The 15,891-nt window shown below is 36.1% G+C and overlaps 1 protein-coding gene across 1 annotated transcript; it reads left to right on the top strand.

Annotated features, from left to right (window-relative positions):
- Positions 1–7,874: 7,874 nt before the first annotated feature.
- Positions 7,875–13,735, top strand: LOC125861913 (RNA polymerase II C-terminal domain phosphatase-like 3). The gene is made up of 12 exons (XM_049541825.1): positions 7,875–8,625; positions 8,706–8,832; positions 8,915–8,970; positions 9,042–9,102; positions 9,183–10,595; positions 10,890–11,486; positions 11,573–11,719; positions 11,821–12,089; positions 12,205–12,316; positions 12,402–12,659; positions 13,252–13,298; positions 13,404–13,735. Exons 1-12 carry the CDS (start codon positions 8,108–8,110, stop codon positions 13,465–13,467), a joined length of 3,669 nt encoding a protein of 1,222 aa, XP_049397782.1. The 5' UTR covers positions 7,875–8,107; the 3' UTR covers positions 13,468–13,735.
- Positions 13,736–15,891: the final 2,156 nt, after the last annotated feature.

A 15,891-nucleotide genomic window follows, 5' to 3' on the forward strand; every position in this document is an offset into this window, starting at 1 on the left:
TCAGCAGGTAGAGGTAGAGGCAGAGGCAGAGAGGGAGCATCTAGTTCTGGTAGTGGCCAGAATCGTACATATTCACTAGCCGGCTGACAGGACTCAGAGTCATCACTAGATGTTGTGACAGGTACATTGATTGTTTGCTCCTATTGTGTTTATGCTTTGATAGATCTTGGATCTACTCTGTCTTATGTTACTCCATTTATTGCGGGGAAGTTATGTATAGTAGTAGAGTCATTAGATCGACCCTTTATTGTATCTACACCGGTTGGTGAGTCTATTGTTGCCAGGAGAATCTATCGAGGTTGCACGATAGAAATTATCGACCGTCAGACCTTTATAGATCTTGTAGAGTTAGAGCTGGTCGATTTCGACGTCATTATGGGCATAGACTTGTTATCGTCTTGTTATGCTAATGTTGAGTGCCGAACAAAGATTGTTAGATTCCACTTTCCAGGGGAGGCAGTTCGAAAATGGAAAGGCAATACAGCAACGCCGAAAGGTAGGTTTATTTCCTATCTTAAAGCGAGGAGGATGATTACTAAGGGTTGTATTTATCATCTTGTTTGCGTTCATAATATAGATGCAGAACCACCGACTCTTCAGTCTACTCCGGTAGTTAGTGAGTTTCTAGATGTATTTCCAGACGAGCTTCCTGGTATCCCTCCAGAACAAGAAATTGATTTTGCTACGATATTCTACCAGGTACACAACCCATATCTATCTTTCCTTATAGAATGGCTCCTGCGGAGCTAAAGGAGTTAAAGGATCAGCTGAAAGACTTGCTGGATAAAGGCTTTATTAGGCCTAGTGCTTCACCATGGGGTGCACCAATGTTGTTCGTAAGGAAGAAAGATGGCTCACTAAGAATGTGTATTGATTACCGACAGCTGAATAAGGCAACTATAAAGAATAAGTATCCTCTTACGAGGATAGATGACTTGTTTGATCAGTTACAAGGTGCTAAGTGTCTCTCAAAGATTGATTTAAGATCAGGGTACCACCAGATACGAGTTCGGGAGAAAGACGTTCCAAAGACACCTTTCAAAACTAGATATGGACACTTTGAGTTTTTGGTAATGTGTTTTGGATTAACTAATGCCCCAGCAGTGTTCATGGACCTGATGAATAGTATATTTAGGCCATATCTAGACTTGTTTGTGATTGTATTTATTGATGATATTTTGGTGTATTCACGTTCAAAATATGAGCATACAAATCATCTGCAAGCAGTCCTTCAGGTTCTTCGAGACCGAGAACTTTATGCAAAGTTTTCTAAGTGTGAGTTCTGGTTGGACTCTGTAGCTTTCTTAGGCCATAATGTATCAGATGTAGGCATTGCTGTTGATACACAAAAGATTGAGACCTTAAAGACTTGGCCCAGACCCATGACTCCGACTGAGGTTCGTAGTTTCTTAGGGTTAGCTGGGTACTACAGAAGGTTTGTAGAGGGGTTTTCTTCAATTTAAGCCCCATTAACGAAGCTGACTCAAAAAGCAGTGAAGTTCCAGTGGACTGAGGCTTGCGAGCATAGTTTCCAGGAGCTGAAGGTTGACATCAGCACCAGTTCTTAAATTACCAGACGGTTCAGAAGGCTATGTGGTGTATTGTGATGCTTCTGGTGTTGGGTTGGGATGTGTTCTAATGCAACATGGTAAGGTTATCGCATATGCTTCAAGGCAGTTGAGGAAGCATGAGAAGAACTATCTAATCCACGATTTAGAGTTGGCTGCAGTTGTGCATGCATTAAAGATCTGGAGACACTATTTGTATGGCGTTCATGTTGACATCTTCATAGATCATAGAAGCCTTCAATATATATTTAGATAGAAGGAGTTAAATCTGTGACAGCGTCGATGGCTTGAGTTACTGAAAGACTACGACGTGGATATTTTATATCATCCAGGAAAGGCGAATGTGGTAGCCGATGCCCTCAATCGAAGATCTATGGGTAGTTTATCCCATTTAGGTGTTGAGAAGCAGGAGCTAGCACGAGAGCGAGAAGCAGGAGCTAGCACGAGAGCTTCATCAGTTGGCTAGTTTGGGAGTCAGATTATTAGAGGCAGACGATAGTGGGGTCACAGTTCAGGATACAGCCGTATCATCTCTAGTTGTAGAAGTAAAATCATGACAACAAGAGGATCCTAGCTTAGAGCTAAGGCTCAGGATCAGTAGTCTTTAGCATTTGATATAGCAGAAGATGGAGTCCTCAGATATAGCGGTCGATTGTGTGTTTCGAATGTTGTAGGGCTTCGACATCGAATTATGGAAGAGGCACATCATTCCCGTTATTCTATTCACCCTGGTTCGACGAAGATGTACCATGATATTAAGGAGATCTATTGGTGGCAGGGATGAAAAAGGACGTTGCTGAGTTTGTGGCGCAGTGTCCTAATTGCCAACAGGTGAAGGTTGAGCACCAAAAGCCCACTAGGCTAGTTCAGGAGATAGTCATTCCTTTGTGGAAGTGGGAAGCAATTAATATGAATTTTATTACAGGGTTACCTCAATCGTTTCGCAAGTTTGACTCTATTTGGGTAATAGTTGATAGACTAACAAAATCAGCCCACTTCTTACTAGTCAGGGCTACTTTTTATGCCGAAGACTATGCAGGGCTCTATATTAGAGAGATTGTTAGGCTACACGGTGTCCCAGTATCTATTATCTCCGATAGAGGAGCACAATTTACCGCCAACTTCTGGAAGTCCTTCCAGAAAGGATTAGGGACACAAGTTAATCTTAGTACCGCCTTTCACCCTCAAACAGATGGCCAGGCTGAGCGCACAATTTTGACCCTCGAAGATCTATTATGGGCGTGCGCGCTAGACTTCAAGGGAAGTTGGGATGACCACTTACCTCTTATTGAGTTCGCATACAATAATAGTTATCATTCTAGTATCGGGATGGCACCTTATGAGGCTTTGTATGGGAGAAAATATAGATCCCCCATTGGATGGTTCGAGGTAGGTGAGTCAGGGTTGATCGGACCTGACTTAGTCCAGCAGACAGTAGAGAAAATTAAGCTTATTCGGGAGAGGTTGCTAACAGCTCAAAGCCGACAGAAGTCATACTCAAATGTACGACGAAGGGACTTAGAGTTTTGTGTCGATGACTGGGTATTCTCAAAAGTCTCGCCTATGAAAGGTGTTATGAGATTTGGCAAAAAAGGCAAACTTAGTCCAAGATTCATTGGGTCATACCGGATCCTTCGGAGGGTAGGACAAGTGGCTTATGAGTTAGAATTACCTTCGGGGCTAGAATCTGTTCATCCAGTTTTCCATGTATCGATGCTACGGAAGTGTGTAGGAGACCCTTATCGGGTTGTCCTAGTTGAGGATGTTCAGATCACAAAGGATTTGTCCTATGAGGAAACTCCAGTTGCCATATTAGATCGACAGGTTCGTAAATTGAGAACCAAGGAGGTGGCTTCGGTTAAAGTATTGTGGAGAAACAAGAATAGAGAAGAGGTGACCTGGGAAGCTGAGGATGGCATGAGGTCCAAATATCCTCAATTGTTTCATACCCCAGGGTGAGAACATATCAATTTATATTAGTGAAGTAAGGTTAGATACCTATCAAATTTTTTTATAAATATATATTATTGCTTATTATTATGGTTGTTGTCGTTGTATTTTGCTCGCACTGTTATTGCAGAGCTATAGTGCTTAGCTATTTATGCCGTAATGTGAGACGCCGGTTAAAATTTCTGCGTTTCAGGTTATGGATAGTCACATTCACAAATGATACTTTGCCTATACTTTGGCAACTCCTAGAGACACGATTGTGTGACTCAGATTTTTCATTCGAGGACGAATGTTTCTAAGGGGGGAAGGATGTAACACCCCGACTTTTCCAAAACGTCTAAATTAACTCGTACCTTCATGGAAAGACAAAGAGGGTGAGTAATAAATTAAAAAGGATGTGGTATGTCATATTTTAAGTGTTCAAGGGTTTGATCTCACGTTTTGAAGTTAAGTAACTGGCAAAAGTTATCATAAGTTCCTTTTTAAAGATTTCTTTAAAATTTGGGTCAAATGTATTGGATGTTTTCTCCCAATATATAAAGAGTTAGAAGGCCTATTACCCATTAAATTGAAGGCCTACGAGTCTAGTTTGCAACGCACAAAACCCCGTATCAAACGGACATACGAGTAAAAAGTTATGAGGGTTTTACTAGGGACTGCCAGGGCAGGATCCGGGTCGGATCCAGGTCGAGTAAAGAAATATGGTATGTCGGCTATTTAACATGTTTAGCCATGGAAACAGTTCATTTCAGTTCCAAAACCAGAAAAAAAAAACTTAGGAGAGGGTTCCTATGGAGTCCTAGCATGATGAAGGTTAGTTTTGACGATTTCTACCATTAACATTGCCCCCGTGCCTAGAAACGTAATCCCTACACATGGCAATCGTTTTTTCCTTCTATTTGCTGCGTTTGGAGCTGGTTTTTGAAGATATAAATTTGTAACTATTGATGTTTCTTCAAGGTTTTAACTTGGTTAACTAAGGTAATCATCTCGGGACTCTTTTATGATTTTTATGAATTTCTACGGACGTTTCGACAAGTTGGGGCAATATGGCAAATCTGCCGATATAAGATTAATTATAAATTATTTATAGGTGCGTACCAACTATGTATATATAGTGTTTGCGAAGCTTAGGACATAAGGAACAACTTTCGTGAAGGAACTACGGTCTTTCGAGAAAGGTATGTTAAGGTTATTCCCTACTTACGACATGTTTCCTTAAAGTTTAGAAGCAATGTATTTGGGTTGTTATCCTTGATATACTGTTGGTTGCTCGAGTTGATATAATCCTCCCTTGTCGGGATTCTTATTCAGTTAGTAGCGTCCCTATGTTGGACACAACTTAAGAGGCTATTTGTATAGGTTGCTTATAACTAAATTGCTCGCTTTTAGCGGTTGGATTGTTATTATTGCCGTTGGGGCTATTGTGGTTAGCTGCAGGAATGTGATCTATGCCTAGAAGGGCTATGTTCTGCCTACAGGGCTATATGGATGCCTAACAGGGCTATGAGTTGCCTACAGGGCTATATTGACGCCTAAGAAGGCTATGTTCTTCATATAGGGCCATGTTGTTGCCTAAAAGGGCTATGAATTGTCTATAAGCTATGTTGATGCCTAAAGGAGCTATGTGCTACCTAAGGGGCTATATTAATGCCTAAGAGGGCTATGTGATTGCCTACAGGGCTAGGGGACTACTGATAGGGGTATATAGGCTGATTGGCACCTTCCAGGCTTCTAGGGGCCTGAGTAGGTGGTCTTGTGTGCTGTTTGTACCTGCCGAGCTTATGGGGGCTTGGTTAGGTTGTTGTTTTATTATTTTTGATAAGTTTAGATTTAGGAGCAGGTCAGTATACTTATCTTAGCCTTGATTTATTTATTGGATTATTCCAGTATATCAGGATACCTCATCATAGTCTATTGCCTTTCATACTCTGTACATTATTTTGTACTGATGCCCCATGGCCTTGGGGGCGCTGCATTCATGCATGCAGGTCCTGACAGACGACTGAGTAGACCTCCTCAGCAGCAGGATTGACTTTTATCCGGTTGGCTAGCCCCTTTCCTCTGGAGCTGCCAGAGTTGGGAGGTTTGTTAATGATAAATTTTAAATGATTCATATATATTCACATATTTTCACATTTGTTGTGAGTTATTTTTCTTTAAAAAAAGGAATTCGAAAATTTTTAAAATAATTTATTTTGAAGTTACAAGATCTTGTTAACTTGATATATATATATATATATATATATATATATACACACACACATGTTTGCATTAATGAAAATATATATCTGATAAAAATTAGCTATTAAATAAATAATAAAAATTAAACTAATACAGACTTCAACTGGCGTTATTAGAAGTCATATGAACATTTCTTCGTTGAAAATACTTAAATATTAAGAAATAGTAAATTAGTAAAACAAAAGGGAATGCTTACATAGTAACAATTATTTTGAAGCAAACTTTCTGACAATCTAAATCACATAAGTAACATTGATAAATAAAGTCATTCTTTTGTCTTGAGAATCAAAAAAAAATCGTGAAAATTCTTTAACTCTTGAGAAGTTTAATAATTTTGGAAAAAGATATTCAGAAACATACAACTACATCACAAGAGAAATTGTTAACAAAAACAAATGAATTTATACGACAATAAAAATTAAATTAATACAAACTTCAACTGGCGTTAGTACAAGTCATATGAACTTTTATTCGTTGAAAATACTGAAATTTTAAGAAATACTCCCTCTGTCCCAATTTATGTGACTTACTTTTCTTTTTAGTTAATCCCAAAAAGAATGACACATATCTATATTAAGTAACAATTTAATTAGAAAATGTCTATTTTAACCTTAATGAAATGATTTACAGCCACACAAATTTTTATCATTCATTTTGGACCACAAGTTTTAAAAGTCTTTCTTTTTTTCTTAAACTCCGTGCCGAGTCAAACTACCTCATATAAAATGTGACGGAGGGAGTAGTAAATTAGTAAATCAAAAGAGCAATGTTTATGTAGTAATAACTATTTTGAAGCAAACTTCCTGACAATGTAATATTGCTAAATAAAGTCAATCTCTTATCTTGGGCATCATAAAAACAAATCGTGACAATTCTCTAACTCTTGAGAAGTTGAATAATTTTGGGAAATGATTATCAGAAGCATATATCTACATCACAAGAGAAATTGTTAACAATAACAAAGGAATTTAGACTACAATAAAATTTAAACTAATACAAATTTCAACTGGCGTTATTAGAAGTCATATAAACTTTTCTTCGTTGAAAGTACTGAAATATTAAGAAATAGTAAATCAATAAAACAAAAGGGCAATGTTTATATTAACAAAAAGGTAATGTTTATATAGTAATAACTATTTTGAAGCAAACTTACTGACAATCTAAATCACTTAAGTAACATTGTTAAAAAAAGTCATTCTTTTGTTTTGAGCATCAAAAAACAAATCGTGACAATTCTCTAACTCTTGAGAAGTTGAATAATTTTTGAAAAAGATATCCAGAAGCACATATTTATATCACAAAAGAAATTGTTAACAAAAACAAATGAGTTTAGACTACATCATGATAACTTCATATATTGGAACATTACATACTAGCTAAGCAAAAAAATAATTATTATATCATCATAATTATTTTCCACAAGTACTCGAGGTTAAGAAATATACCCTCTTACGATATAACAATTTACTTCATCAAAATAGTGGTACATCATAGTCCGCTAAACTTTGAACTCACTCAAGGACAATAAATCACATGAAATTTTTTAAAATGCAAGAAGAAGAAGAGTAGAAGATTAAAAAAAATTGTGGTTGAAAAATGAGAGGAAGCCCCTCTATTTATAATTAACAAAGGATAGTATGAATAAGTATTTTTTGTGTCTTATCTGAAAAGTCATGACCTTTCCAAGAAGTCACAATCCTTTAAAAAAGTTACAACATATTGAAAAAGATACAACTATTTGGAAAAGTCACAACTCTTTGGAAAAGTTACAACTTATCGAAAAATCACAATCCTATGAAAAAAGTCAAAACTTATCAGAAAAGTCATAACTCATCGAAAAAGTCACAACCTAAGTTGAAAATATTATAATAATTTAATATTCAAGTCAAGTTATGAATTCATGTTTTTAAGGTAATATAGATATAGATATAAATTATGCTTTTGATGGTAAAAAAAATAAATTGTAATCTTTGGTGCTCAATAAGCCCCTTTTCCATTGTAAAATAGAGGTGGCGTTGTTATATGTACCAAATTCACTTGAGATATAGGGCTGAGATTAATCGTGGGCAAGCCATCCTATAGATTCTTGCCCCCACCTTAAATTCTCTTCCGTTGCTCCCCAGAAAACTTTCCTGCTCTTCCTCCTTTCTCTATATATTTTTCAATTCTTCAGATCCGAATCGATTGTCATTTTTGTCCCGAATCTTCCGATTCAATTTATATTCAAAAAATTAAAATTTTGTGTTGAAATAATCGTATTTTGTGATTTGAATCTTGAAATTGTTTGTGTTTTTTATTGTGATTGTGAGAGGAGTATAGTAGGTGGTGATTTGAGAGTAACGGTGATGGAAGAATGTAATCGAGTTGAAGATGTAGAGGAGGGTGAGATCTCAGATTCGGCTTCAGTTGAAGAAATCAGTGAGGATGCGTTCAATAGGCAAGACCCACCTACTACTACTACTAAGATTAAGATTGCGAGTAATGAAAATCAAAATCAAAATTCGACGACGACTAGGGTTTGGACGATGAGAGATGTATATAAATATCCAATTTCTAGGGATTATGCTAGAGGTTTGTATAACCTGGCTTGGGCTCAGGCTGTGCAGAATAAGCCTTTAGACGAACTATTCGTCATGACTAGTGACAATTCCAACCAGTATGCTAATGCTAATGCTAATGCTAATGCTGATGTTGAATCCAAGGTCATCATTGATGTGGATGTGGATGACGATGCTAAAGAGGAAGGAGAGTTGGAGGAAGGCGAGATCGACTTGGATGCCGCTGACCTAGTTCTAAATTTTGGAAAGGAGGCCAATTTCGTTAGGGAACAACTTCAGAGTGTTACTCTAGACGAAACCCACAAGTAAACTTGTTAAAACTCTATTCATTCTAGTTCTAGTCTAGTAAATAACTTCATCCACTAATTATGCTTTGTTTCACTAGATCCTTTTCTATGGTTTGTTCCAAATTGCAAACTTCATTACTGGCCTTGGGGGAACTAGCTCTTTCTCAAGACAAGAATGACATTCTTATTAAACTCTTTATGACCGCACTCCGAACCATTAATTCTGTAAGATATATTCATTCTCTACTACTTTCAGCCTCATCACATACCTCAAATAATGCTCAAATCTCTTTCCTTTGCTTTCCAGGTTTTCTACTCCATGAACCAGGATCAGAAGCAACAAAACACAGATATTCTATCTAGGTTTTTCCTCTTCCTTTTACATTTGTCACTCCTATTGCATTTGGACGCATTCTAATCTAACTCCCTTGCAGGTTGCTTTTTGATGCAAAGACACAATTACCTGCTCTTTTGTCTTCTGAGCAGTTAAAAGAGGTGTGTTTTCATAAATATATATGTATGTATTGAGAAAACTTGCAGTTCTGGTAGCTTATACTGCCTACTTTATGTCCCAGGTGGATGCTGTGATTCTCTCTATTAACCAGTCAGCTATTTCCTCAAATACTCAAGACAATGACAAGGTCAATGGGATCAAAGTCGTTGAACTTTTAGATATGAAGGTTTCTCATAAATCCTCTGAAAATGCAAATCAGGATTTTACTTCTGTAAACAAGTATGATTTAGGTGCTGTATCTATCAAATCTTCAGGCCTGAAGGAGCAGAGTGTGTCATTTGAATCTGTAAAACCAGGATTAGCCAATTCTAAAGCTAAAGGGTTATCCATTCCTTTGCTAGACCTCCATAAGGACCATGATGAAGATACTCTTCCGTCGCCTACACGAGAGATTGGACCACAGTTCCCTGTTGCAAAAGCTACACAGGCTCATGGAATGGTGAAACTGGACTTGCCTATTTTTGCGGGTTCTCTTGAGAAAGGGAATTCTTTATTGCATCCTTATGAAACTGATGCCCTTAAAGCTGTTTCCTCTTATCAACAAAAATTTGGTCGAAGTTCCCTGTTTGTTAGTGAAAACCTTCCAAGTCCAACTCCGTCTGAAGAGGGTGATAGTGGCAAAGGGGACATTGGTGGGGAGGTCACCAGTTTTGATGTTGTACATAATGCCAGCCATCTGAATGAATCTAGCATGGGGCAACCAATATTGTCTTCTGTTCCCCAGACCAATATTCTTGATGGACAAGGACTGGGAACTTCTCGGACTGCAGATCCTCTGAGTTTTCTGCCAAATTCTTCTTTGCGATCTTCTACAGCAAAAAGTAGAGATCCCAGACTCAGACTGGCAACCAGCGACGCAGTTGCTCAGAACACGAATAAAAATATCTTGCCTATCCCAGACATTGATTTGAAATTGGAGGCTTCTTTAGAGATGATTGGTTCAAAAAAGCAGAAGACAGTAGACCTACCAGTCTTTGATGCTCCATTGCTGAAAAGACAAAGAAGTGAACAGACCGATTCAATCATTGTGAGTGATGTGCGTCCTTCGACTGGAAATGGTGGTTGGTTAGAGGATAGAGGGACTGCTGGGTTGCCAATTACGAGTAGTAACTGTGCTACAGATAGCAGTGACAATGATATTAGGAAATTGGAGCAAGTAACAACTACTATCGCTACTATACCTAGTGTCATAGTTAATGCTGCTGAGAACTTTCCAGTGACTGGCATTAGCACGTCAACAACTTTGCATTCTTTGTTAAAAGATATAGCTATAAATCCATCGATATGGATGAATATAATCAAGATGGAACAGCAGAAATCTGCTGATGCTTCTAGAACTACTACAGCACAAGCTTCAAGTTCTAAATCTATTCTTGGAGCAGTTCCATCAACGGATGCAGTAGCTCCCAGATCTTCTGCTATTGGCCAGAGATCAGTAGGAATACTTCAGACTCCTACACACACAGCATCAGCGGCAAGTTCCATTTACAACCTTTTGAAGAATGAGTTCATTTACAGTGTGTTCTTTACTGCTTCTATTGCACAGTTCCCCTTTTATTTCTTCCTGACATTTTCAAGGGTTAATCATTTTCTTCTGTTTGGGGTGGAATAAGGTGCAGAGAGGTTCCTTATGTGTTCAATTGGAATTTATTTAATCTTCGTTTTCCATTGTTGTTTTTTGTGTCAAAATGAGAAAATAAACACTCTATTTGATACTTTATGTGACTTTATTATCCTCTAGAATATCTGATGTTGTCAAGATTTGCAGGATGAAGTGGCAATAGTCCGTATGAAACCTCGTGACCCTCGGCGTGTTCTTCATAATATTGCAGTTCTGAAGTGTGGTAATACTGGATCAGATCAATGTAAAACTGGTGTAGCAGGCACACACGCAACAATAAGCAATCTTGGTTTCCAAAGTCAAGAGGACCAGTTGGATAGGAAGTCAGCTGTGACTCTTTCGACTACACCACCAGACATTGCTCGCCAATTCACCAAAAATTTGAAAAATATCGCTGACATGATCTCTGTTTCACCATCCACATCACCGTCTGCTGCTTCTCAAACTCAGACACAATGCATACAATCTTATCAGAGTAGATCGGAAGGTAAGGGAGCAGTTTCTGAGCCAAGTGAACGGGTGAATGATGCTGGCTTAGCTTCTGAAAAAGGTTCTCCTGGCTCATTGCAACCACAGATCTCTTGGGGAGATGTTGAGCATCTATTTGAGGGGTACAGCGACCAACAGAGAGCTGATATCCAGAGAGAAAGGGCTAGGAGGCTTGAGGAACAGAAAAAAATGTTTTCTGTTCGGAAGCTCTGTCTCGTCTTGGACTTGGACCATACTCTTCTGAATTCAGCAAAGGCGTGAATCTTTTTGAACTTGTAGAGCCTGAGCTTATTTTCTTTGTCAGTAATGATGATTTTTATGATTTTGTTCTTCTTTTTCAGTTTGTTGAAATCGACCCAGTTCATGAAGAGATATTGAGGAAGAAAGAGGAACAAGACCGTGAAAAGCCGTATAGGCACCTATTCCGGTTTCCACACATGGGAATGTGGACCAAGTTACGGCCTGGGATCTGGAATTTCTTGGAAAAGGTAACTGTTTTTCTAATATATTTGTTTGTGTGTATACATACAGCTAGAGTTGAATATTGAGTCTTCTATTTTTATTTTTTGGTAAAATTGTGCTTCTTTAGGCTAGCAATCTTTTTGAGCTGCATCTCTATACCATGGGTAACAAGCTATATGCCACGGAGATGGCCAAATTGCTAGATCCAAAAGGGGATCTGTTTGCTGGACGAGTGATCTCCAGGGGTGACGATGGAGATCCATTTGATGGGGATGAAAGGGTTCCTAAGAGTAAGGACTTGGAGGGGGTTTTGGGCATGGAGTCAGCTGTTGTGATTATTGATGATTCTGTGAGAGTCTGGCCACATAACAAGCTAAATTTGATTGTTGTAGAGAGGTAATTAGTTGTATGTTTGATATCATTCATGATCGATTTCTCATGTATATATGCATATTGGTGACATAATATTGTGCTGTTCAAAGGTCTATGATTAATCATTTTGTATCTTTAGGTATATTTACTTTCCTTGCAGTAGACGGCAATTTGGTCTCCCTGGTCCTTCTCTTCTTGAGATTGATCATGATGAAAGACCAGAAGATGGGACATTGGCCTCTTGTTTGGGGGTGAGCTAATGTTTGATCTTGTATAAGAATATCTATGAGATTAATATTTTTACTACTAATATTCTATATCATTTCATACAATTAGGTTATTCAAAGAATACATCAGAATTTTTTCGCACATCGGTCCATAGATGAAGCTGATGTTAGGAACATCTTAGCGACAGAACAAAAAAAGATTCTGGCTGGTTGCCGTATTGTATTCAGCAGAGTGTTTCCTGTTGGTGAAGCCAATCCTCATTTGCATCCTCTGTGGCAGACAGCTGAACAGTTTGGTGCTGTCTGCACTAGTCAAATTGATGATCAGGTTACCCACGTGGTTGCAAATTCTCTTGGGACGGATAAGGTGTGTTATTTCTCCCAAAAACTATCACTCTACATTGCCCAAATCCCATACCCATTTACACAAAAATATAGGGAAAAGAAAAAAGTTGGATAAAAGAAACTAGTCGTCGGTTTGGTGAAATGAGAATGATATGTTTTAGGTAAATGTAGGGAGTTACTAGTGGAGAAGTCTAGCATACGTTGCACTCTGCATGATTGAGTAATGTAATCACTCTCTTAGGGTGTGTTTGCTATGGAGGATAAACATTTTTTTTATTTTTCATGTTTGGTTAGTCAAAATTTGTATAAAACATTTTCGGTAAGAAAAGTTCCATATATGACATTTCATCCCTCCCCATCCATACCATCTCCACCTCCATATTGTCTTTCTAGATTATATATAAATGCTTTTTGGACGAAAATGAGAAACACCAAAAAATAAGAAAGATCACTTATTTTTCAAGAGAGAATTTTCCGTGGAAAACCAAACACAGCCTTAGTCAGATTATTTATCACCCTCCTTTGTTATTACGTTGATAAAAATTTCTGATCCATCATCTAGAAAACTGTGTATGTGGGTATTTAGAGGTTTAATTAGTAGCTTGTCTTAACAGGTTAATTGGGCACTTTCCACCGGACGATTTGTTGTTCATCCTGGCTGGTATGATCTCTTTAATATTGAATTGCAGTCCTATCACTAGGGTTTTACTGGTGATATAAGTTGGTAATATTTCTTGATTTATTCCGCACAAAAATAAAATTGCAGGGTGGAGGCATCAGCTTTACTTTATCGGAGGGCAAATGAGCATGATTTTGCTATTAAATCTTAAATTAACACAATCTCCGTCTCTTGGTTAAAAGAAAAACTGAAAAAGGTGTTGAGGATGAAATCAAGAATTGGATGGATGTTATAAACGGAAACACTAGGTAATCAGGCAAGAGAGATTCGTTTTAGGTTATGCCTAAGATTGATTTTGAAGGAATGCACCCAAATCCCTTGCTGGCTTCCAAAGTAATACGGGGTGAAGCTTTATTTATGAGAATTGAGTAGCGCGTATTCTGTTTAAATGCATAGATAACAAAGCTGATGAAGAAAAAGGAAAGACACTTATGTAGTTGTTCCTTTGGAGACGTGTGATAAACGTTGAACAAGAACAATACTTGTTTTTATCCGGGTGGAATCGGCAACTGGAATCCCGAATTGATGGCGGTGGCAAACAAGCAATTATTGAATGAATACTCATCGTCCACTAACTAATACACTAACTATCTAGAGCCCTCAATTAAAGAATAACGACTTCAAATGGACTTTAAACCTGCATTGATACATGACATGTTCAAAGCTCTATGATTTTAATTGAATAACGACTTTATATCTGCATTGATAAATGACATGTTCAAAGCTCTATGATTTTAATATAGTTAAAAAATAATAATAATTTGAAGGATATGATGTTCTTATTGAATCATGGGTGCAAGCAAAATTAGAACATAAGACGTGGGAGTTATGAGGCAGGGAAAAAAAAATTAATTCTACCAACATTCATTCATATTGTGCTTGTCCACACTAGTATCATTCTTTATGTTATTGTTAATTACTTTATCAAAATATTCCATATTGTTTATAAGCTTTGAAGTAACCTTTTTCTATATCAAATTAAAGACTAGTAATTTTTGGTTGTGTTATAAAAATCAATCAACACTTGTTAAGTTTAGACCAGTTGATATTGGTTTTTGGATCATAACAAAAAATTTAACTAGAAAAAAGGGAAACAAATTTTAAGTTTTAATTTTCCTTATAAATAAAAAACATAAATTATACAGGATAAAATCTGAAACAAGAATTCGGTTTTGGAGTAAAAATAGGCAAGTTTATAGGTATGCAAATATTTCATAAAAAGATTATTCATCAACTCTAATTAGAAAATAAATTACTTGCAATGTCAATAACAAGTCAATACTATTTTTAGTATTAATCCTTTTGTTAAATATGTATTTCATAATATTCATAGAAATCTTTTACTTTTAGTTTTTATTATTAATTTAATTAAAATATACTAATTTGAAATATATAAATCAATTATTTTTTATAATATTAGTTAAGAATATATGCTTGTTGATTAATATATTTTCAAAAAATAATATATATATATATATATATATATCTTAAATATTTAAGTCAATATTATTTATAAAGTCTCTTATTTATTTAGTATAAATTTTTTAATTTTAGATAATTAACTTTTATTGTTTAAATTTAATATAAACCGATGATTGCACTTATCCAACCAAACATTACATTTGTAATTACATTGTAATTACAGTGTAATTACGCTATGACAAACAAACAGGTCATCGTAATTACTATGTTGTGTAATTACTAGGCTGGAAATTACTACTTTAATAATTAAACCAATTCCAATCAACTGGTTGCTTTCCAAACAAACCCTAACAGAAAGCAAAATTTGGACCTTTACCATATTAAATATAAAGTACTCATTTTGTCTCATTTTATGTGACATCCTTTATTTTTTATTTTGTCCTAAAAAGAATGTCACATTAATATAACTAATATACGTATCCGTGCATTGCGTAGAGAATATTAAAGAACGTAATTATATTATACATTCAAATATATAATATACTCTTGTCTATATGATTTTTTAAATGTAAATTAGTATATCAATGAGTTAGATCTTTCAGGTTATGAGTTATTATTGCATACTTGTGAGATCATTAGCAAAGTAAATTTATCAGTACTTCTTGATGTATCTTGAATACTTAAAAATTATAAACAAAGATTAAACATGACACAAATTTATCATAAAATTCTCAAGTTGCAAAGAGCATCAAATCTACATGAATTACCTATATATAATTAAATAGGTAATGGATACAAAATGCTTAATAATAATTAGATCGATCGTTTATAATTTTATATTTTAGTCGTGTTATATTTTAGGATCAAAGAACTAAATAAGAAGATGTTTTAACGATTATTGTAGACATACTTTGAAAATGAAGGAACATTTACAAAGCAATATTGTGAATTAACTTGTTTCTAAAGGGAATCTAAGATCAAATAATATGTTATCATGTAGCTACAAAGTTTGAGTAGTATATAATTATTTTGATAATAACACGCACATCATCATCTTTAATTCACGATTCATTTTTAAATTTATTTTTGGTCTATGATGTTATACCCTATTATTTTAATTATATGACACACGTTTTCTTTTATTAAATCCCCC

Source organism: Solanum stenotomum, chromosome 4 (genome assembly GCF_019186545.1).
Source record: "Solanum stenotomum isolate F172 chromosome 4, ASM1918654v1, whole genome shotgun sequence".
Classification (NCBI taxonomy): Eukaryota; Viridiplantae; Streptophyta; class Magnoliopsida; order Solanales; family Solanaceae; genus Solanum; species Solanum stenotomum.

What these genes read in the sequence shown, in the direction of transcription:
- LOC125861913 (XM_049541825.1), top strand. Translation starts at nt 8,108, where the DNA reads ATGGAAGAATGTAATCGAGTTGAAGATGTAGAGGAGGGTGAGATCTCA. An exon ending in AACACAGATATTCTATCTAG is followed by an intron (nt 8,971 to 9,041) that starts GTTTTTCCTCTT and finishes ACTCCCTTGCAG; the next exon opens with GTTGCTTTTTGATGCAAAGA. An exon ending in ATTCTCTTGGGACGGATAAG is followed by an intron (nt 12,660 to 13,251) that starts GTGTGTTATTTC and finishes TTGTCTTAACAG; the next exon opens with GTTAATTGGGCACTTTCCAC.